At 38.8% G+C, this 24347-nt stretch overlaps 1 protein-coding gene across 1 annotated transcript in view; it reads right to left on the reverse strand.

The window, feature by feature from the left end:
• Positions 1–22159, reverse strand: part of LOC107750624 (zonadhesin-like) — a 23424-nt gene extending 1265 nt beyond the window's left edge. Inside the window, 48 exon segments of the mRNA XM_016566113.1 lie at positions 298–433; positions 529–731; positions 977–1107; positions 1306–1467; positions 1596–1794; positions 1905–2034; positions 2154–2401; positions 2711–2855; positions 3607–3815; positions 4650–4921; positions 5095–5222; positions 6368–6532; positions 6738–6979; positions 7102–7246; positions 7440–7642; positions 7965–8141; positions 8761–8855; positions 8982–9090; positions 9207–9384; positions 9485–9732; positions 9869–10010; positions 11123–11325; positions 11730–11899; positions 12089–12196; positions 12306–12449; positions 12646–12791; positions 13254–13378; positions 13592–13708; positions 14158–14296; positions 14395–14591; positions 14742–14883; positions 14972–15110; positions 15205–15333; positions 15427–15575; positions 16532–16776; positions 17024–17168; positions 17261–17604; positions 17697–18118; positions 18120–18246; positions 18364–18442; positions 18587–18687; positions 18913–19077; positions 19178–19324; positions 19419–19503; positions 19926–20191; positions 20453–20596; positions 21200–21225; positions 22086–22159. Of these exon segments, the coding sequence (XP_016421599.1) occupies positions 298–433; positions 529–731; positions 977–1107; positions 1306–1467; positions 1596–1794; positions 1905–2034; positions 2154–2401; positions 2711–2855; positions 3607–3815; positions 4650–4921; positions 5095–5222; positions 6368–6532; positions 6738–6979; positions 7102–7246; positions 7440–7642; positions 7965–8141; positions 8761–8855; positions 8982–9090; positions 9207–9384; positions 9485–9732; positions 9869–10010; positions 11123–11325; positions 11730–11899; positions 12089–12196; positions 12306–12449; positions 12646–12791; positions 13254–13378; positions 13592–13708; positions 14158–14296; positions 14395–14591; positions 14742–14883; positions 14972–15110; positions 15205–15333; positions 15427–15575; positions 16532–16776; positions 17024–17168; positions 17261–17604; positions 17697–18118; positions 18120–18246; positions 18364–18442; positions 18587–18687; positions 18913–19077; positions 19178–19324; positions 19419–19503; positions 19926–20191; positions 20453–20596; positions 21200–21225; positions 22086–22159 (7945 nt within the window).
• Between the last annotated feature and the right edge of the window lie 2188 nt (positions 22160–24347).

A 24347-nucleotide genomic window follows, 5' to 3' on the forward strand; every position in this document is an offset into this window, starting at 1 on the left:
TCTCACAATACTGTTTTTTATACTTTTCCTGAAAAATCTGAGCAAATTGTGAGTAAAATAAAGAAAGCATGGCAAAAACACAGAATTGTGAGATGTAAACTAAGAATGCTGGAAAAAAAGGCTGATTTGTGAGATAAAAATGTTGCTATTATTTTTATCCCATGGCAGAAATGGGCTTCCATAGTTATAATTAACTTTACTATATGATATCCAATTCTGTATCATTCCTAGACTAGGAAAACTGAAAGCTATGCATTATATGTTTATCAAATATATTTTGAATCAGAAATAGCTCACATTTATAACAGTCACGTTTGGTGTCATACACAGTGCAGATCTCGTTGTCTCCACAGCCCTTTGTTTGACACACAGCACCAGTGGTAGTACATTCACAACTCTGTGAACAATCCTCTGTCACAAATGTCTCCTTCAGCTGCGTGTGGAAGGGTACAGAGAAACATGATCAACAATGTCTTGTGCAATTCCAACCTTTAACCTGTAGTATTTGACATGCATCAAAAGGCTCACCTGATAGTAGCGATCGAGGTAAGTGCATCCACACTCGCTGTAAGGCACACAGTCTTGGTCGCTCATGACAAAGCCGGAGGCGCACTGACATCCCTCCACACACTGCGTTTGCTCACACTCAGAGGGAGCCGCCAGGTCTGCGCAGGACGCCGGGCATGGAGTCATACAGAGGGAGTAAGTGCTGTTGGGCCCACACTGCAGACCTAAATCACAAACACACACATTTATGTTGTTTAGTGTCACATGATCCTTCAGTAATCATTCTAATATGCTGATTTTGTGCTCAGAAAACATTTCTTATTATTATCAATGTTGTGCCGCTTTCTATTTTTGTGGAAGCCATGATTTTAAACCAGGTTTTTATTTTATTTCATTTTTAAATGTTTAAATTGCTACAGAATTCTATACAGAACCACATTCCATAAATTAACTATTTTATTTTTCATACCGCAATTCAGTTCTTGTCTCCACAGCCCTAGTGTGACACCCAGATCTTGGCAAGCCCGAGCGTAGACGGCGTAATTTTCACAGCGCAGCTCTTCACTGCCCTGCTCAGCGCATAGGTCAAACACACAATCCCTGCAATGCAAACACACACTGTTGTGAAGGGCTGTGCATCCGTACCAACACCCGCATATCACAAGTTTATCTCATTCAAACGCACAAGCATTCACATGCTCTTGTACATAGTGCAACACACACCCACTATGCATTAACTCATGAAAGTGAACTCATACTTGTCACTAGAGTGCACACACCCTCACACACATTACTCACTCCTGGAAGACATCCGGAGTGATCACAGCATGACAGGGAGTGAAAGGACCAGCAGGGTCGCTGAGAGCCCCACACATTTTATTCCCGTTCAGCTCCTCCAGCAGAGCATCTGTGCAGCCTGTCGTATCAAACCCTGAATCTGGGTCAGCCTCCACTTCACGCCTAATAGTAAAGAAGACAGGCTTTTTAGGGGTAGGACTATGCCAGACTATTTCAGATTATTTATTTCATGAGAAATGGCATCCCAGTTGATTAATAATGCATAGCATTAGTCTTATAGTCTTCCGTACTTGTGTAGGTGCACCATCTTTGGTAGGGATGTGGTACCAAGACCCGCCTGTCTGTCAGTCACTCTCCAGCTGTCTCCAAACTCATTGAGGTTGCGGGTAACTGTGCCATCTGGTTTTGTGTACTCGTTACGGTTGTTTCCATCATAGTTACCGCACAGACCGAGCACACGGGATCTGTATACACTTGGTAGAGTCACCACTTTAGGGAAAAAGAAGAGAGCGAGAGTTTTCATTATATACTTTACAAAACATGCAAAGCTGTGCATAAAAAAATCCTTGATAATTGTGTGGATGTGAGTTTTGAGCTACCTGCTTGAGCATTGCCATCAAAGCGCACAGAAAGGCCAAAGTCAGTTGTGAGCATCACATAACGAGACTTTGTTTTTATGTTAACTCCACGTACAGGACTGAACGGTAGACCAACTTTCTCTCCATCGACCTGATGGAGAAACACACGTAAAGACATTCATGATATTATGTGGTTGTTATTATGGTCCATATATGAAGTCTGTTAGATACAACTATTAGAATTGACTACATGTCCCATGAATCCCTCACCAGCACTTTCTTCTTCTGCTGCATGCGAACAGTAATGCCGTATACGTCCACATAGACCTCGCGCAGGAGTGACACCCGGCTGATGCCTCCCTGCCGCTGGTTTTTGCCGCGGACTGTGAACGGTGTGAGGGAGCTGGGCAGAGTGGTGCTCTGAGTTAATACATAGGTATACGCTCCCTGGTAGTGGTGATTGTATCTGTCAAAGGTACGATAGTGAGGGTCCCCAGCAATATTGCAGTCATCGAATTCTATGAGAAGTAAAAGAGGTTTGAGTTAGTTCATCTAAAATGAGGTGGACATTAAGACTAACCTGCTTCAAGGCTCAAACATTTACATTTCTTTAGATGCCCACAAGTTGCAGTCATTAAACCCCAAAAACTTAGAGGTAAAGTAGAAAATGTTTGCTAAGAGAAAGTGTTTAAAAAGTTGCCAACTTTTTGTCTTTCATGTATAGTAAATATGAATTTTTGGTTGCTCTGATGGTCTGAATTAAGTCAATTGATGTCATTGTTCCCTCATTCTTAGTATTTCTCATTGCAAAACTGTCCTGAACTCACTCTCAGGTTTGCAGTAACGGTCTCCATTGCTGTCAAGATCGCAGATCGAGTTGTCATTGCATTCAAAGGATGTGCAGGACAGCACTCCTCCAAGGCTGCAGCTGCACCTCTGTTCGCAGTGGTCAGTTATCCACGAATCTCCCACCTGAAATATACCAGGCAGTATTGTAAAATTTTGGGTTTCACTTTATTTTGATGGTCCCTTTAACACATTCTGTTGACTATAAGTAAGTGACATAAAATGAAAGCACTGTCATCTTTATAGCGCCTTTTTATAACATATTCTTTATGTGTCATGTTATTGCCATTATTCGTTTATATAGAAAATTATTTCAATAATGAGTTGAAGAACAGAAGAGTCGGATGAATAGAGTTGAAGAAAACAAGTCTTTAAAGGGGTCATATGATGCTGCTAAAAAGAACATTATTTTGTGTATTTGGTGTAATGAAATGTGTTTATGCGGTTTAAGACTACCGTTCAAAAGTTTGGAGTCGGTAAGATTTTTAAATGTTAGAAAGAAGTCTCTTATGTTCAACAACGCTGCAATTATTTGATCATAAAAGTAGAATCTGTAATTCTGAAATATTATGACAGTTTACAATAACTTCTATTTTAATTAATTATTGTGATGTCAAAGCTGAATTTTCAGCAGCAGTTACTCCAGTCTTCAGTGTCACATGATCCGTTCAGAAATCATTCTAATATCAGTATATTAGAATGATTTCTGAACAGATCATGTGCTTAAGAGACATTTATTATTATTATCAAAGCAGCTGTGCTGCTTAATACCCTTTTTCAGGATTCTTCGAAGAATATAAAATATAAACAGCATTTATTTGACAAAACTTTTAAACAGTAGTATAATTCAGTATGCAATTCTAGCAACTTTACTCACATCATGATACTCTCCATTGCTGTCAACACATCCACAGCTTGAGAGGGGAACACACTTGCCATCACTTAGCACAAAACCTCCATTGCACTTGCAGCCTTCGACACAACTATTAGGTGGTAATGGGCAGAATACGGGGAAGAGATCGGCACAAGTAGGAGGACATGGTGCTGTGCACTCAGAATAGTGACTGTTTGGTGGGCACGGGAGAGCTGGAAAGAAAAAAACACAAAGGAAAGAAGTTTGATGCACTGGATTTGAATGACAATGATTCTCTGACATACTCATAGACCATTTCTTCTTTCAAAATATGCATAGAAATTCATTAATATTTATGCATAGCCTAGAGGTTATCAATGAAGAATCTCATAAATGCTTAATTTTATCAGCATCAAAGTTCTGCTCTTTTGATCGTTACAATTCTAGCCAAATTATTCTTCCTCCTGTCACCCAGCTCAGCATTACATTCTCAGCACATCTCTTCATCCTTCCTTCCCTCTTTCACTTACGACAGAAGGTGCTGTTTCTCCAGCTGATCGTGACTCCAGCGCTATGACAAACACATCCACAGCTTGAGAGGGGAACACACTTGCCATCACTTAGCACAAAACCTCCATTGCACTTGCAGCCTTCGACACAACTATTAGGTGGTAATGGGCAGAATACGGGGAAGAGATCGGCACAAGTAGGAGGACATGGTGCTGTGCACTCAGAATAATGACTGTTAGGTGGGCACGGGAGAGCTGGAAATAGAAGTGCACAAAGGAAAGAGGTTTGACGCAGCGGATTTGAATGACAATGATTCTTTGACATATTCAGAGGCCATTTCTTCCTTCAAAATATGCATAGATATTCATTAATATTTATGCATAGCCTAGAGGTTATCAATGAAGAATCTCATAAATGCTTCATTTTCTCAGCATCACAGTTCTGCTCTTTTGAGCTTTACAATTCTAGTCAAATTATTCTTCCTCCTGTCACCCAGCTCAGCATAACATTCTCAGCACATCTCCTAGTCTTTTCTTCCCTCTTTCTCTTTCACTTACGACAGAAGGTGCTGTTTCTCCAGCTGATCGTGACTCCAGCGCTATGACAGGCCTGGGCGTAAGCTTCAATGTTATCGCACAGAGTCGACTGCATGCCATCATACTCGCACATGTCATAGATACAGTTCCCCAGGAAAGATTCTGGAGGAATGAGAGAGTGACAGGGCTTGAAGAGATCAGATAGGATAGACGCCGCACACTGTGACTTGTAGATTTCTTCCTCTTTCTTGTCGCAGTTGGGTTTGTCATCAGGCCGTTCATCAGGTTTGCACCTGCAGATGGAGAAACGAGGCATGGATGAACACAAGAGAAGAATGAAGACAAGTGAAACTACTGATTTTTCACTCAAATTCATATGTATCCTAAGTGCATCTATAATGCTGCTATCTTTTGATGTTTGTTTATTTCTGAATTATGGAGAGGGACCAAACAATGTAACACTCACCCAGGATCACTGTCTCCCTCTGCCTTCCAGCTGTTACCAAGTTCAGTGGCATTGTTGGCTGGTTTGCCATCAGGCATCAAGTTGTCATCAGAGGAATCTCCGTTGTAGTTACCACACATTCCACATACCTGTAAGACGAAAGTTGAATTACGGGAAAGCAGTGAGTGTGATATGTGTCAAGAAGATTTGATCAAAATCTGCTTGTGGAAATTCTTTCATTTTTCTTAATGAAATTCAGACATCTGGACCAAAAAGGAAACTGTCTGGTTTATTAATCAAACATTAGTATCTAAAGACTGCATTTACAACAAATATCAGGTAGTAGGGGTGGGTGATATGACCAAAATCTTATATCATGATATGAGTAATTTTATCTCACCGTAACAATATATATCACAATATAGCTATTTTTGCTTTAAATAAGGTCTTTATGATATCAACATTTTTGACACCATAGAAATGTCATAATTCTTGTCACCAGAGTCAATGTCACAAAAGAACTAATGCTAGCCTAAATTGAAAAAAAGCTCACTGAAGACAAGTGAAGAGTCAGTGATTAAATAAGAATAAGAAACTACTTACAAGCAAAAGGACAAAAACAGTAGAACAAATAAATAAGAAATGCTACATACATTGTATAAGGTAATGAAATGTAAAAAAACACTGCATATTCTCCACTGTGTAAACTAAATATACAGTATATTTCTTATTATTAAAGTTACAAAAATGATTTAGTCAAGAGTAGTGAGAGATTTTCTCTCTTTTGTTGTTTGATTAACATGAATGACAGACAGCAGGAATATTAGACTAAAGACCTAAATTACGAGGTTTACAAGGATACTTGCAAAGATGGGCATTTTGACACATAAAAGTGTGTATTTACCTGTTCAAGGCCTATAAAGCGGCAAAAATAACTCACTACAATGCTCCTGCACTCTATGAGCACCGTCTTTACGTGCACGTGCCTCTCTGACAGTGCTAAGACAGCGCACACATATAGTGAAATGAGCTCTCTTTATCTGCTTATTGAGTTTCCAACGGCTTAAAATCACTTGTTTTTTAACCCCAATTCTTAAAAACATGCGTAAACGATAAGTTTTCGTGACCATGTAGCACAGAAACGTCACGTGAGCGTGTAACCGCTATAGAGATGATAATCCAAAATCTCTGCATGTTGACAAATTTCTACTGGTTAATCGTGTCTACCGGTATATCGCCCACTCCTATTAGGTAGGATGATGTTCTAGCTTTATTTTTGCGTATAGTTTCAAACCTTGTTGAAATAGTCTCCAGGTACTGTGATTTCAATATGGTGCACTCCATCAAACTTCACAATCAGGCCGAAGTCAGTGTCCAGTACGGTGTTTACTCCACTGGTGAACACCCGCGCCTTGGCTGAACTGATGTCATAGGGGGTCTTTATCCTGCGTTCATTCACCTAGTCGGTGGACAGAACAAATATGAGTACAAGCCAGAGATTTAGCACAATCATATCACTGGATACATAGAATCTTATCTATGATATTAAACAATATTTCACTGTTATATCCCTATTCATGATGTCTAATCAGAAGAAGGCATGCAAATTCAGCCTAGTCAAAATCACTATTGCATCTCTTCCTTCTTCCTTCTCAGGCTCTCACCAGTACTCTTCCATTCTTGCTGATGGTGATGTTGGCAGTGGGCAGGTAGACGGTCACAGAGTGAACATACGAAGCTTCTGGTTGGCCGCGCTCTTCGTTTTTGGCCACAATGGTGAAGGGTGTCACCATAGAGGTGTCGCATATCGCCACCAGCGTGTAAGTGCAGGTACCCATGTAGGTGTGCATGATGCCATCAAAAGTGTAGTAGTGAGGATCACCAGCAATGTGACAAATGCCCACTCCTGCAAAGAAGGTCAATAAGCATGTGTCAAACAGATAGATAGACAGAGAGGCAGATAGAAAGACACAGACAAAGATAGACAGACACATAAAAAGAGATAAAAAGATTACGTAGAGTATGTACCTGTGTTCACACAGCCTAGTTCACCATCATTGACCTTACATTCCTGAGTGGGACCACATTGCCATGCCTCGCATGTCACTGTATTGAAAGGTGAACAAACACAGCGCTCTGTGCAATCATCCTTCGTGAACCAGCTGTCTCCAACCTAAAAAATCAAACAGATACGCATTAATAATTGAAATGGACAAAGGGACAATCCTAAACTAGAAATGAAAACATGCATAATTAAACTACACCTTTATTCACAAAAATGTGAACTGAAATTTGTTCAATTTGTAAGAAATTATTTAAAATTTGAAAACAGAAGTAAGTTTCATTGAGTCTTCTCAAGCACTCACAGGCCTATAGTTGCTGTCTTTGTCAGTGCAACCACACTCGCTGAAGGGCACACACTTGTCCCCACTGAGGACAAAACCAGGGTCACACACACATCCCTCAACACAGGGCTCAAAGCAGGTGCCTTCAGATCCAGGGTCCTGACAACTGGCTGGACAGGCTGAACCACACGGCTCATAGTGACTACCAACCGGACATTTAATAGCTGGAAGAAACAGAAAAATAAAAGAGTGGTGTTAACCGAACCAATGCAATGGGGCAGAAGAGAACAAATGAATGAAAATAGTTAGAAAAGAGAGAAGGACAGACGAGAAACTGGGACGATGGGCAGAGACGGAGAAACATAAAAATACAACTATTTTAGCACAGCCAATTTAGGAACTAAAGAGACACTCGGCACTCGTTGATCACTCCCTAATTGAAGGGTGCACACTGCAAAGGCAGAGTCTTAAAAAGGTTACCAGGATTCAGTTAATTGCAGGTTTTAAGGGCGCTTTACAGAATGCCTGTAGGGCTCAAACACTTACGGCAGAAGGTGTTATTCCTCCAGTTAATTGGCACCCCAGCTTGAGCACACAGGTCAGCATAGCTTTGAATAGCTTGGCACAGTGCCACTGTGGCGCCACCAGTGCCACACTGATCAAACACACAGTTCTCAAAGTAAGGATTGGGAGGCACCACTTCATGACATGGCTTGAAGATTCCTGGGAAAAGAATGGTAAGTAGGATTTAATAGTGCATAAAACAGGTGTTGTGTCTCTATAAAACAGAGGAGCTCAGTGCACTGAACAGATGTGCTGGAATATAGTCATAGATAGAGTAAAATGAGGCCTCTTGTACATTTACCCTTTACTCTTCAAGTCATGTTCAAGTCATAGGTAACATTCAATCCAAAATGTATTACAATGATTGTAGTCAAACCGCCCAAAGCAGACAAATAAATTCATGCATTCTAACATAAACATGATTTATTCTAATTAATGCATTAAGATGAAATAACATTTGCAAATACAAATGCTGACTCTGATATTAGCAAAATACAATATTTCTAAGCAGAACAAACAATCCATTGTGAGTGTGAAGGGAACCTATAAGAGTAATTATAGGTGATAAAGAAATTAATGTTTAATTATTAAACTCTAGCATATGCTGATTTGAAATTATTTAAAAAATAAATAAATAAAATAAAGCAAATAAAATAAAAAAACAGCTATAAAATAATATCACATACATTTCTAATTGTGATAAAGCTTTTTATGCTTTTTTATTCAGTGACCTTAACATTACAATTTTTTTAAATGTATGTTTGTATGAGTGTCTCACCATTGGGGTCGGTGATCATGCCACAGCTAGTAGGTTTCTGTGCTTCACTCTCGATCTTGTCATCACATTCAATGTCTCCTCCACCATGAGTACAACTGTGCAAGATAAGAACAGGCATGAATGATTAAAGCTTCAATGATAAAAAGTGTATATTTAGAAACAAAATTAATGAAATCTAACTATCATTGGTGCAGTGCACAATTAAATATGCTTTCACTTACTCTGGTCTGTCGTCAGGAACCTGCCAGCTTTCTCCAAGCTCATTGGTGCTGTCTGTTGGCGTTCCATCTGACTTGATGTTGTCATCATTAGGATTACCATTATAATTTCCTGTAATATATTATTATTAAAATGACCCATGTCAAACGATTAGTTGGTTAGTAGCAGTATAAAGTAGCTTTTGAATCTCCATCAGTTAGTTAGATATCTGAATTTGCTGTGCTTACCACAGAGTCCACATAACAGTCCGCTGTAGGACGAAGGCAAGGTGACATCTGCATGATGGTTTCCATCAAAACGGACACGCAATCCAAAGTCTGTCTCAAGCACCACAAATTTGCCACTTAGGAAGATCTTAACACCATTTGACAGTGTGACAGGCACAGTGACCTGAACTCCATTCACCTGCAGGATGTACAAATAAGGTAAGCACAAGAATGGACTGCTGTTCTAATGTCCTGTAATCGGTTTCTTAAGTCTCACAAACCTTGGAAATGTCCCTTACCTGAACTTTGCGCCCCTTGCCCAAAATGATGGTTGTGTCATGCACATTGATGATGACAGATCTTACATAAGACACTTTCTTATTATTGTCTCTGTGCTCGTTCTGTGTCTCCACAGAAAAGTATGGCAAGCCTGAGGTCTCATTACAGGGCTTAGTGAGAGTGTAGGAACAGGCACCCATGAAGTGATGTACTTTATCATCAAAGGTGTTATAATGAGGGTCACCAGAAACTGAGCAAATGCCTGTACCTAAAAGAGAAAGAGATAAAAATGGAGAGATAAACTTTTAGTTCCATGTGTCAACAGGTTTGTGCAGAACTGCATGTTTGTATATGATAAGACACTAAAAACGAAACTATGTGTAAACTAGTATTATATTTGTTACCAAGTGGTTTGCAGCCATAGTCTCCATCTTGAAGTTGGCAGCTCTCAGTAGGAAGACAGCTGGTGTTGTAACAGTGAATAATTCCTCCACCCTCACATGTACACTTCTGTGTACAGCCCTCCAGATACCAGCTCTCATTTACCTATATATGGCCACATTGATAGGAACGTGTTAGAAATCCACAAGTCAAGCACATTTCTCCTATTTTTAAACATGAACACTTTGTTAAAATTCTGCACTGTGTTTTAAGCAATCGTATAGGTGATAACGACGCTATGATGAGGGTTGAGTTATCACAGTAACTCGACTCATTTAAATCCGTTTACCCAAAGATTCATGCATTGATTCATACAGTGACTCCTTCGTCCAGTAGGTGGCGACAAGTGTCATGTTGTGTTGGACTAATAAAACATTTAACTCAATCGAATCATTATAAAATATAGAGTCGATGAATGTTTTATTATCCTTTATAATAATTTGTCCGATATAACCATCTATTTTATCTATTGTTATAGCAAATGAATGAATGAGTGAGTGAATGCAATTCATGCTCACCGAATATGATTTCAAGTCAGACAGGCATTAACGAGAATCAAGCATAAAAATTCTAATTCTTAAGAATCTTAAAATCTGCGCTTTGAATAATAACTACATGACAAATAACTGAAAGTGACAAACTTTCTGAAAGTGATAAACACAACAACAGCAGCACAAATAAAGTAGCAAACTGTAAAACAATAAATATTAAAGAATTCAATTCATTTGCGTAATTTATTCACGCCGCGGTGCATTGCTGGAACTTTACCTCCATTTTGGTCAAATGTGCTCACGTTCGACAGAAACACAAAAAGTAAGTCATGGAAGAGCTTGTTGTTTGGCTATTTGAGTTGGTGTTTTTGCTGTTTAGTGTTTAAGGCACTTTTGGATGTCAGACATCATGCTTGTCATTTTCGCTCAAGAATAATGACTAACTTAGACAACAGGCCTAAAGAAGTCATAAAGTGAAAAGGTATGAGCTATACTCAGTTTCCTTCTACCTTTGATAATTTTATTTGTCAAACGGCTATTTAGGTGAACTACAAGAGCTAAAATAGTGAATAACATCATGAACAGAAATGGGTGTTTTTAGTTTACTCATTGTGTTTGCAGTGGTTCTTTGAATATTTTTAATCCAAACTCCAGGTTTTACTACGGGGGTCCCATAATTGCCTATGGCCCCAGAACCCCACGGTTCGGCCCTGGTGTTAAACTCACTGGATGGTAGGAGCCTGAGGAGTCCACACAGCCACAGTCTTTAACAGGGACACATTTGTTGTCACTGAGGATAAAGCCAGGGTCACACTCACAGCCTTCAACACACTTCTCACTGCAGCCCGGTGGTCCATTGATACCCAGACATGTCTCCGGACAGGAGCTCACACATATGGCGTAATGGCTGTTTGGAGGGCATTCCAGAGCTGAAGAAAAATTGAAAAACAGTATTAAATTATGAAAATATGGTTAAAGTGGGGATACAGGGATGTAGTTTCCCAGTCACATGTACCAACCCTCTGTGATGGCACTCCTGTCTTCTCTGCCTTGGCCATTAAAGGCATAAAAGCAAGCCCCATGAATAATAAAAACAATAAGGCTTAAGTTAAAGTAAGTGTTCAGCTCAAGCTTTTTCTATTCTAACCTTCTGAACTGCATTCACTTCTATAATTTATATTGTGCATTAGAGGCTTGCCACTGGGAATGTGAAATGTGATTCTTGGATTCATGGATGTAAGATGCCATATTTTGCTGCTTTATTATATGCTCAAACCATTTCTCAAATCCTACACTTGTGCAATATGATAGAATATGTGAGAGAATGACTCACGGCAGAAGTCTGGCTCCCTCCACTGATGGACAGGAGCACCTGCACTCAGGCAAGCATCAGTGTAAGCCTGAAGCTGGTCACAAAGGACCTGCTGCAGTCCCTGATAACGACACATATCAAACACACAGCTCTGGAAGAAAGGCAAGGGGTCCACCACATTTATGCAGTCCCTGTGAGGAGCAAATGCGAGAGAAAGTGTGCAGTTGATTAATCACTAGAAGTTCTTCATTGTCTCAGGTTAGAATCAGGTTAGAATCAGTATGAATAACAGAGCATGCATATTTATTATGATTCATTTCAAATGGAAGGATTCAAGATTGTTTATTAGCAGAAAATGCCATAGTTTGGTAAGTCCTAACCTAAATGCTCCGTTTGTGTCAGTTATTCTTCCACAGTTCTCTGGGTTTGACACGACACCCTCCAGCTCAGGATCGCAGGGTGGTTGAGGCCCGGGGTCCGGCTTGCACCTAAAAACAAGTCACAGATCTGCACCGATCAACACAGGCATCATCGAGCATAGGAAGTTGTCCTAATCCTGAAACTGCCTGATTAACAAGAAGATTGAAAGTTACTGACGTTGCATCCTCATCCTCATCAGTTTGCCAGCTGTCACCAAACTGACTTGAGCTGTCCGTTTGGGAGCCATCCGGCTTAGTGAAATCATTATTGGGGTTTCCGTCGTAGTCCCCGCACAGGCCGCACATCTGGTCATAGTAGGAACTGATAAAATGAGGGGAAAAAAGAAAGAGATTAATGTAAAGATATTAATTTTCCCAGAGATGCTTTTTGATTTTTCTTTTTGAATTTAGTCATAGCCTATAACCCTTAACAATCATTTTGGGTCTTAGTGTTTTCTGCAAAATACTGTCAGTACTGTGTATATATTCCAGTAAGGCTTTTTTCACATTTTCTTTACCTAGGAACTGAGATCTTGGCGTAATGGTTGCCGTCCCACTGCACCTCCAGGCCAAACGGAGTTGTGAGGATAACATATTGTCCAGCAAGAGACAGCGAAATGAGTGGAGATGGGGAGTGAGGAAGAGACACCCTGAGTCCATTCAACTGAGTGTGTGGAAAAAAGATAAAACCAAAGGTGGATTGAAGGTTAATGCTAGCTTTGAAAAAACAAACTTTGAAAGGCAAGATTATTCTTGGAAAACAGAAAAATGGACATAGGGATAATGTTACAGATTAGGAACCATTTAGAAAAAAATATTTAAAGGGGTCATATGATGCGATTTCAAGTTTTCCTTTCTCTTTGGAGTGTTACAAGCTGATTGTGCATAGATAAGATCCCTGAAGTTGCAAAGACTAAAGTCTCAAAACCAAAGAGATATTCTTTATCAAAGTTAAGACTAGGAATGTCTCAGAACTATTGTGTGTATTAACATAATCCAAGATATTATAATCTAAAAGATATTAAAATAAACTTTGGCCAATTACTTAAAACCTCAATTCTAGATCTCAAGATTACAGAATAACTTCATTGATGGTTTAATGAAGGCAGCTGTTGTGGATACTGACCAGAGTTCTCTTGTTTTTCATCAGTGTCACAGTGATGCCATCAACAGTCACGTATAGTTTCCTCAGGTAAGAAACACCAGAAACTCCTCTCTCTTCATTCTTACCCTCTATGGAGAACCAGGGGCCTGCAGACCCAGGAGGGAAGAAAGTGAAGTTATTTTGAAAGCTGTACATGCATATTCTTATTTGAGCTAACCTTTAAAGTTAATTTTGGGGACATTTAATGTAAATTTAATGAATAGTAATAATACAATAGTTTGCTACTCCAAACACCTAGTGATGACCAAAGCACTCTAGTAACTGCTGATTGTGGATAGTTGGCTTTGGCCATTGCTTACCAGTGTTGTTTTGGCAGGTGCGGGCCAGAGTGTAGGTGCAAGTGCCCATGTAGCTGTAGTATTTGCCATCGAAAGTGTTATAATGAGGATCACCAGAGATAATGCAGTCTTGAGATTCTGGGAGATTGAGGAAAGAGATTGATCAACTATTTTTGAAGCTCTAAAGAATGTGTAAAGTTCAATAGTTTACTGTTGCACACTATTTGTAAATAGTGAATTGTAAACATGCATAGTCAAGCTACAGTCTCCATCTCTCTAGCCAAATATACATGATGGAATGTTTAATCTAATATTAGAAGGGTGAATTACATATCACATCTGTCATTTTAGAGCCATTGCACAAAGCCAAGCCCAATTGTTATCTTGTTAATGCATATATATGCTAGATAAAGCGAGCTATAATTACATCGAAATCTGTTTGTTCAACATTGCAAAAACTGGAGTTGTATGATTTTAAGTCATACATTTATTTTAAAAAGATATTGCTTTAGCCTGACTGAAACTGGATGGATGGATGTTTGAAAATTGAATGGAAACACACTTACTGAATTAACCAGAGTGCTCACCTTGTGGATAACACCCAATTACACCACCCTGTACTCCACATTGTTCCACTGGTGGGCAGTCGGCAGCTTTACAGGAAACAAATGGGGGGTCGCACTTACACAGTACTTCACAGTCCTTAGTGTAGAACTCTTCACCTGGCTAAATCCATGGAGAGAGGAAAAGTCATGAAAAATACTAGTTGATTGACTATAACAAACCATTTCTGTCCTAAATAATACCAAATTCAATTTCCTCACCTTATAATAATTTCCATTATAGCTGCAACCACAAGTTTCTTCTTTCACGCACTGGCCAGCACTGAGGATATATCCAGGGTCACAAACACATCCTTCAGAACAAGGCCCGATGCACTGACTTGGTGGATATGGACTGCAGGAAGGCTGGCAAACTGGTGCGCATGATTCAAAGTGACTGTTGGGTGGGCATTTCAGAGCTGAAGAGGGAAAACTTATGTTAGTGCTAATCGTAATGTTGCGAATTCACTCTATTTGCCAGTAAGAGAAATAGGACAAGCCATTCAAGTCTTGTTTTTGTTTTTTTTGTCAGAGTTTATGGATAATGAATATGTATTTTTCAGACATACGACAGAAGGTGCTGTTTCTCCAGGGTCCAATTGTAACTCCACGGTCCTGACATTCATTGACGTATGACTCTATTGCTTCACACAAAGCAGAATAAGCACCATCCAGCTCACAAACGTCAAACAGACAGTCTTGGAAGAAACCCTACATACAAGGTTAAGATCTGTAAGTATGTTGTATTGTTAAATTATGCACTAAAGCATTTCAAATTAACTTATTCGATTTCACTCACATTGGGGTTGACTTTTGGATGGCAAGCAGCAAATGGGCCATTGCTGTCCAATATGATACCACAGTAAGCAGGCCCTTCATACAACTCCTGCTCAGCATCTGTACACCCAGGGGATGGGCCAACCTCTGGCTTGTTACACCTGAAGGCAGAATCAGAGGTGAGTTGTCTATGATGTGAATTAATAGAGACACGTCTTTTAGTTGTAACAGCATGTGCCTCGTATAGTGCCTTACTCAGGGTCTGTGTTCCAGCTGTGGCCGAAGTCATTGGGGCTTTGGACCAGTTCACCAGTTGGAGTCTGGAAATCATTCTGAGGGTCTCCGTTGTAGTCCCCACACAGTCCACAAAGTTTGTCCTCATAGCTGTAAAATGATCACGAGCATGTAGAAACATTCAAAAGTGAATCAAGTTATAAATGTTGTTACTATGAAGACGTTTATTAGAACCATACTCACTCCTTGATAACTTTAATGTCCATATAGTGGTTTCCGTCATAACGTACGGTTACTCCAAAGTTCAAGGCCACTGTGTAGTGCTTGCCAGACATAAAAATGTCAACACCACTGACAGGACTCAGAGGAATGTTCACATTGGTACCATTGACCTGAGAAATGTCAGAAAACATAATTGTCATTTTGAATGTGCCCCTAAATTACATGTATGCAGTATACAGTGGGTACGGAAAGTATTCAGACCCCCTTAAATTTTTCACTCTTTGTTATATTGCAGCCATTTGCTAAAATCATTTAAGTAAATTTTTTTTCCTCATTAATGTACACACAGCACCCCATATTGACAGAAAAACACAGAATTGTTGACATTTTTGCAAATTTATTAAAAAAGAAAAACTGAAAAATGCTCAGTATTTAGTAGAAGCACCCTTTTGATCTAATACAGCCATGAGTCTTTGGGAAAGATGCAACAAGTTTTTCACACATGGATTTGGGGATCCTCTGCCATTCCCTCTTGCAGATCCACTCCAGTTCTGTCAGGTTGGATGGTAAACGTTGGTGGACAGCCATTTTTAGGTCTCTCCAGAGATGCTCAATTGAGTTTAAGTCAGGGCTCTGGCTGGGCCATTCAAGAACAGTCACAGAGTTGTTGTGAAGCCACTCCTTCGTTATTTTAGCTGTGTGCTTAGGGTCATTGTCTTGTTGGAAGGTAAACCTTAGTTCCAGTCTGAGGTCCTGAGCACTCTGGAGAAGGTTTTCGTCCAGGATATCCCTGTACTTGGCCGCATTCATCTTTCCCTCGATTGCAACCAGTCGTCCTGTCCCTGCAGCTGAAAAACACCCCCACAGCATGATGCTGCCACCACCATGCTTCACTGTTGGGACTGTATTGGACAGGTGATGAGCAGTGCCTGGTTTTCTCCACACATACCGCTTAGAATTAAGGCCAAAAAGTTCTATCTTGGTCTCATCAGACCAGAGAATCTTATTTCTCACCATCTTGAGGGGGTCTGAATACTTTCCGTACCCACTGTATGTGCACAAATAATACTGTATACATGATAGTATATAAATCATTAATATTGAAAGTAATGTTCTTTTCTCTTACTTGAACCGTTCCTCCTTTCAGAACAGACACTACGACTCCCAGCGCATGGACATGAACTGCTTTTACATAGCTGATATGAGGATTGTTGTAGCGGTTCTCGTTGTCTGTGTACACAGCGAAGTAAGGCACGTCTGTGCTGTTACAAGGTTCGGACATCAGGTAAGAACAGTTTCCCATGAAGTCATAGCGCCGGTTATCAAAGGTGTTATAATGGGGGTCACCAGAGGCAATACAGGTGGAGGTTCCTGTGAATGAAAAATCCCTTGGTGTCAAAGACATGAATACAAGCTTGATCATAAATACTTGTTGTATCAAGAGTTACAGGTTTGCAAGTTAATAAATACCAAGCCTAAATACAAAATTTTGACTGTGTGTTTGAAAGCTTGTGGGCTTTGAAGCATGAACTATCACAGAAGCCAACTAGTGTGTTGTTTGATCACTTGTCAGTTACGGTAGTTGTGGATAAGGGGTTGCTGTGGTTTTCTGTAATACCTTTAGGGTAGCAGCCGTGCACTCCACCAAACTCCCGACATTCTTCTGTCACAGGGTCACAGGTGTTGTCCACACAGTCGAAAGTGTAGTTGCCAGCACAGCGACACAACTTGGAACAGCCATCTCCAAAAATGATCTCACCAGGCTGAGTGTAAATACAGGCCAAACATTTTTAGAGCAAAACCTTAGGTCCCAAAGCTGGATAAAAATGCAGCCTCACAATGACAACTCTTGTACCTCAAAGTAATTGTTTTCTTCATCCAGACATCCACACTGCTCAATAGGAACACAGCGTCGGCCACGGAAAACAAATCCTGGCTTACAGAAGCAGCCGCTGATGCAAGAACCAGAGCAGTTGGTGGAGGGTTCTGTGCAGGTAGGAATGCAGGCTGGGCCGCAATCAATGTACTCCGAGTCTCCACACTGCTCAATAGGAACACAGCGTCGGCCACGGAAAACAAATCCTGGCTTACAGAAGCAGCCGCTGATGCAAGAACCAGAGCAGTTGGTGGAGGGTTCTGTGCAGGTAGGAATGCAGGCTGGGCCGCAATCAATGTACTCCGAGTCTGGAGGGCAGTTCACTGTTGCAAGACATGAAGGGTTTGTTTATCTAAACAAATGTTATAATGTTTTGATAAATGTTTCTAATCAAAATAGAACAAGTTTAGCTTACCTGGTGGTGTTGGTCCTGGAGTAGTTGGCTTAGGTGTTGTTGGTTTAGGAGTTGATGGACCTGGTGTTGTTGGTTTGGGTGTAGTGGGTTGGGGTGTAGATGGATTAGGTGATGATGGACCTGGTGTCGTTGGTTTAGGTGAGGTGGGCTGGGGTGTAGATGGATTAGGTGATGATGGACCTGGTGTTGTTGGTTTAGGTGGGGTGGGGTGGGGTGTAGATGGATTAGGTGATGATGGACCTGGTGTCGTTGGTTTAGGTGAAGACGGTTGGGGTGTAGATGGATTAGGTGATGATGGACCTGGTGTCGTTGGTTTAGGTGAAGGCGGTTGGGGTGTAGATGGATTAGGAGATGATGGACCTGGTGTCGTTGGTTTAGGTGAAGTAGGTTGGGGTGTAGATGGATTAGGGGATGATGGATCTGGGTTGGGGTGTAGATGGATTAGGGGATGATGGACCTGGTGTCGTTGGTTTAGGTGAAGTGGGTTGTGGTGTTGATGGTTTAGGTGTAGTGGGTTGGGGCGGGGATGGCTTAGGTGTTGTTGGAGTTGCTAAAATCAAGCAAGAAAACAATTAATAGACTGGTGCATCATTCATAAAATATGTATTATATGACAACTGGTACTTTTAGACTTACAATAGCATTAATGACATTGTCTGCCACCTACCTGTACAAGCGGTAATGCAGACACTATCAATTGCAATATCTGTCTTGTCTGTTTCACCATAAACACCTACAATTACAAACTGAAATAAAAAAAGTATAAAAACGTGAACATTTGGCAACATTTATGATTAATATAAATTGCTTTGTCGCTCAAATGGGCCAGATCATTGTCAAAAATGTAAAAAGCTCATTCACAAATTTTTAACTGAGAGAGTAAAACTGACCTCCACTGAATCAGCTAAACCAATGTAGCGAACGCTTGCAGGCTTCCAGCCCTGACCTTGATTTCCTTTTAGGCTGAAAATAGGGGCTCCAAGTGCCCCACCTAAAAAAAAAAAAATCATAAAACAAATCTTAGCCAAAATCTCTGTAATTAATCTGCATAATAACATTTTTGAAAATCATTGATCATCTAGCTTTCGTTGCGTGTATATGTGAATATGATTGTCTTATTATAATTGTAATTGTAATTTCATAATTTTCCTTTAAACCTACAGATGTTTTAATAAACTCGTAATCTTCACGCTTTCGAACAGCTTGTGACTCTTACCGGTGGTGACTGCATGGACATTTAGCTCCATGTTGGTGGCACTGCCATACATGTAGTAATGGAAGTCCAGCTGTAGGCAACCAGAGGCTGAGGTAGAGGGGCTCCAGAGCTGAGCGGATTCTCCTTCAATGCTAAAGCTGGAGTCCATTAACTGGTATGAACCCACTGCATTGGAAAGAAACAGTTTGAGAAAATAGAGAATGCAAAGAGGACTGACAGCAGTCCTTAAAAATAATCATTGATATGACAGGAATATTGGACTCACATCCTGGTTTGGAGAAGTCATCATCAGGGCCAGTGCCTGGTGTATCTGTCTGTCCAGTCCATAACTCCCAACCAAAAATTTCATCATTAGGTACCACATTCGTCCAGCCGCATTCATCATCATCAAAATCACACCCAACTATACAGCCTGTATAAAAACAAACAAAATGTTGTTTATAAAATCATTATTTTAATATTAAATGTTTATAGTTGTAACATGCAATGAGGGTAAAATAAAGTACCAGCACAGGCTCCCTCAGTGATGACAATGTTATCCATGGCAGTGTCACATGATGAGGAGAGCCCACGCTTTGCTTGAAACACAATCTAGAAGAGAAAAATGACATTAAAACTTACTGAAAAGGGGATTTTCTTTCACACTGTATAAGAGTCACAAAGTTAATTCTGTCATCATGAACTTCAGAAGTGTTCTTTGTCTTGGTAACATTGACTTTTTTATAACTGATGCTAAAGAAAAGGCCTACATAGATTAGACACACTATAATGCATAGCCTTTTGCCTTTTGCCTTAAACACAGTGACCACACTGAAATTTAATAAGTCTCAAGGTCATAATACTCAAGCAATTTTTAAGGCAATTTAGTGAGGTATAACAAGACTGTACTCATATGTATTTCATTTAAAAATGCATGCTAGAACTATAGAAGAACAAATGACATACATCTATAGCATTATAAAAACAATTGCATTAGTACTAATCACAGTCTGTTTTTAAGCAGACCCAATTACCTGAGCAGTCTGTCCAGCTGGTATGGGCACAGTGACAGAGGCTCCAAGCCATGAAGGGCTCTGTATCCCAGTTTTTTGCCACATTTGTTCCTCAGAGCCGGGACGTTTGGCAAACACAGTCAGGGTGTTACTGCTGTCAGAGCCATACATGTAGTAGTAGAACTGTACACAGATCTCAGAAGGTCCACTAGTAATAACTGGGCTGAGAAGGCGTACTTTCTGTCCATTTACGGAGTTGTCAGCCTCATGATATATGTAATAGCCAGCTACGGGGGGAAAGGGTTTAATTAAATGAGAGCAAGAAACAGTAAAAAAACAATAGGTTCTTTAGCGATTTATAGGTTGCTTGACAAAACATTTTATAGTGCATGTCCCATCAATCAGTGTATTGTAATTTTGTAAGCATTTGTGGTTGCGGTAATTTCAGTAATATTCCGTTTTGAACATCATTTCCAAGTGATTTTGCATCTTCAGTGCAGTGACTGATCACTGGAGTGTTTTTTGTTGGTTTTGGTGTTCATACTCACCTCCATCCGGATAGTCTCCATCAGGTCCAGTGCCTGGGGTTGGGGTGGGTCCACTGTGACGCGTCCAGTCACCATTATCTGCAGGGTCTTGTTGGAAGTTGCAGAACGGTTCTTCATTTTGGTTGAAATCACAAGAGGCCAACGCTGCTTAAAAACGAGACGTTTCAGTTTTCAGTGTTAGAAACTGTCTAGAATTGACTATACTGTAGGAATTTTCCAGTTGACTGTAGATTACTTATTTAAGGATATGCTCAAACAAAACCAGTCCTAAAATGAGGAATGGGTAATGCTTACATTTTTTATGTGCATCATTTTCCAGTGGTACAATGCAATAAATGCTCTATGTTCATAATGTGTTGGTAATGAACATGGACCTTAGATATGCTTTATGGGGGCCTACCGTACTCCACCCGTTTACAACCAGTTCTCATGTCATTTTGTAATCACATGTGTCCTTGCTTGATTGCAAGCGTGAACACTTTGTGCAAAGTCAAGCATGTTTTTGGTGACAGAAAAAAGTCTGTTCATTAGTGTGAGACAGACAAGATAATAGTCTTTGCACAGATTTGTAGGAAATGATAATAGTAGTTCTTAGTTCTATTGTAGCAATTTATTTATATTAAAATGTTACTTAATATTGGAAAAAGAAATGTTAAAATAAATGATTGAGATATAGAAATGTTGCAATAGCACTAATTCTCTGGTTAATCATTGTCCTTATTACATTTTACATGATAATTTACTTACCTGCATCTCCCTCTGTCACGTCAAATCTGTAAAAACAGGAAATAAGAAGGCAGGCTGAGTTGACTAATATCAGAAAAAAAGATGAAATGGCTGGCTATATTTGACCATGCTTGTTAAGTATTAGATTAGCTGCATAATCACATGAATTTCTTATCTACAAAGGCATAAAAGTAGTGTAATTCAGTTACATAACAGTAGTCATCATCATAATATTTATCATTTGTTTCCATCATTATGATCAGATGTTAAATGCTTAATTACATTTGAATAAAAACTGTTAGGAAGTGTCAATTAATGCCTTGGCAATACGTTAATGTTGTGTATAAAATTAAGAAATAGCAAGACTCTGATATGTTAACATGCTTTTACACTTACAGTTTTTAATTTTGCCTGTTTTCATATAACTAATTGTTAGAAACGTGTGGCTCTATTTAAATGCCTGGTGCAAATGATAATTAGTTATTTACTGAACCATGTACTTTGTATAAATATAAAGTATATAATAAAAAAAAAAACACTAGCTTTCTATTTTTCTATTCTATCGACTTGTTTTTCTTTGTGTGTGTGTGTGTGTATACGTGTGTGTGTATATGTGTGTGTATAATATATATATATATATATACACCTTGCTACGTGTACTGCGTTAGGCTAACCGAGACTTTTATTTATAATATATGTTTATATATTTATAATATATTTACAATATGTATTTGCAATGTTATACATACAGTATAAATATGTATACAATGTAGGCTACATCATTTTGCTAATATAAACTATAATCAAATCTTTTACTGAATCTGGTACTTAATAAAAGCAAAATAAGATTTACATTCACATTACTACTGAAACATTATACCAAATTACTAAATCATGAGCATCTCACCTATTTGCATTGTTGTCTATGGTAAAGCAACCTGTTATCCATGTTAATACTAGTATTAACTCCAGATGTCCCATGTCTGGATTAATGGATGGTGTTAGGTTCACTTAGACAGAAGTGAGAAATCTGTTTGAGTTTATAAAGAGTCGTGTGATGCATGGTCAGTGAGGCAGGGGCATAAGAAGGTGTGTATCACTTTTTATCACTTTCACGAATATAATTTTACATAGCTTATTACAAAACCGGTTTAGTGAATCAGTAACTGTTCGTGATAGGACCTGGGTGTGTCCCCCCATTCTCTTAGGTCTTATGGGCAGACTCATACATTACATAGACCTTCGAAGTGACCTCTTAATTCAGGAATCCCCATATGGTTTATCATCATTTTTTTTTTACAATTATTGCTTTTTTTTGACTAGTCTGAATAGTATCAGGAATTCCCTGTTGACGTAAGCTTAAAACCCAAATCTAAAATATTGAAAATTTAGGACAAAAAGTTGAAAATATATATTTTCATAGAATTAGCAGTCCATAAGTTCAATGAATTCTTGTGTTTCAAAGGAGGCCAGATCAGTCAGAATCTAGATCAAGATTTTTACTATCTTGTAAAAATAATATAAAATAAATGCATACACAAGTTTAGTTTTTCATTACTGTATGACAATAAACTGTGTGCCTGAACATTCATTTGCAAAATGACTAAAGTGATATTTAAATTCAAATTAAGATATTTCAGTTTTCAGTTAACAACATACAAAAGCGTAATTTTTCACTGAAATCATGATTCTTGTTAGGACAATGAATCAGTGCTTACAACTATTACTTCTGATTCAAAATTTGTTTTTGTCTTGTGACCAGAACTGATGGAAATCACTCCTATGTGATTCCACCCTGTTTTCTGACAACACATGTATGTTTATGATGCCTGTAAAAAGAGGCTCCCTGTGAATGATGTTCCAAATCAGGTCCAGCCCAGCAGAGTGAACCACTAAAGCTAGATGAGTAGAGGTCAAATCCCTCTTAACTTATTCTAAAGTATTTGACTCAAGCTAAACTTACAATAAAAAAGATCGTTTCAAACCTTTTTTTCCTTCACATACTTCAGTGGATCGTTCGAATATCAGATACATAAGAACTGTATACTTTGATTAGTACGCCATTAACACACATCATGTTATATAATGTTTAACAGATTTGAATGTGCATACTGATCTGTTAAGCATTTTATTATGTTTGTTAATGACTTTACTGTAAAGTGTTATGAATCATCTGAATACGTGATGTAGCCTCCCAATGGAAATGAGCTGTTTTGTCATTTGTTAATGAAAACTGGAGATCTTGAACTGTTTTTTGTTGTTGTTGTTGTTGTTAAATATAGAACTGTTTGCTTAAAGACACTTTAATTAATAAGGGGATTTGGCTTAAGGAAGTTTCGCTCAAGTTTCAAAATGTGAAATGTTATTTTGCAACTGAAACCTTTGCATCTGTTTGCTTAGCTGATGCATAATTTTGAACGTAAAAGCGTTGGAAGTTAATGGTATTACAGTCATACAAGGAAGGCACACAGCTGGGAAAAAAATGTAACAAATGTATTGTACCTGTATTCATGTATGGACATGACCAGTGAGTGTGGTTCAGTTTATATGAAGGTTGGGTAACACTTTACAATAAGTTTAGGCTTAACCTTATCATGAAATAACTATTAACTATTTTTACAGCTTTTATGAATATATGGTAATGTTCATTTTTAGATATACTGTTGTTAATTACTGTAAGGAGTGTTCCTTGTACAAAAATTAAATGTTAAAGATGTAATTTAATATACACTATCATTCAGAGTTTTAAAGGATGCAAAACCAAATTTAAAAAATAAAGAAATAATACTCTTTATACAGCAAGGATGCATTACATGATCAAAAGTGACAGTGCAGACATTTGTTTCAAACGATTTCTATTGAAAATAAATGCTGTTCTTTTAAACTTTCTTTTTCTTAGAATCCAGTAAAATATGTATAACAGTTTCCACTATACATATTAAACATATTAAATATATTAAGCAGCACAACTGTTTTCAACACTGATAATAAGAAATGTTTCTTGAGCACCAAATCAACATATGTGACCCTGGACCACAAAACCAGTCTTAAGTCGCTTGGGTATATTTTTAGCAATAGCCAAAATTATTGATTTTTCTTTTATGCCAAAAATCATTAGGATATTAAGTAAAGATCATGTTCCATGAAGATATTTTGTAAATTTCCTACC

Source organism: Sinocyclocheilus rhinocerous, unplaced genomic scaffold, assembly GCF_001515625.1.
Source record: "Sinocyclocheilus rhinocerous isolate Xijiao unplaced genomic scaffold, SAMN03320098_v1.1 scaffold19, whole genome shotgun sequence".
NCBI lineage: Eukaryota > Metazoa > Chordata > Actinopteri > Cypriniformes > Cyprinidae > Sinocyclocheilus > Sinocyclocheilus rhinocerous.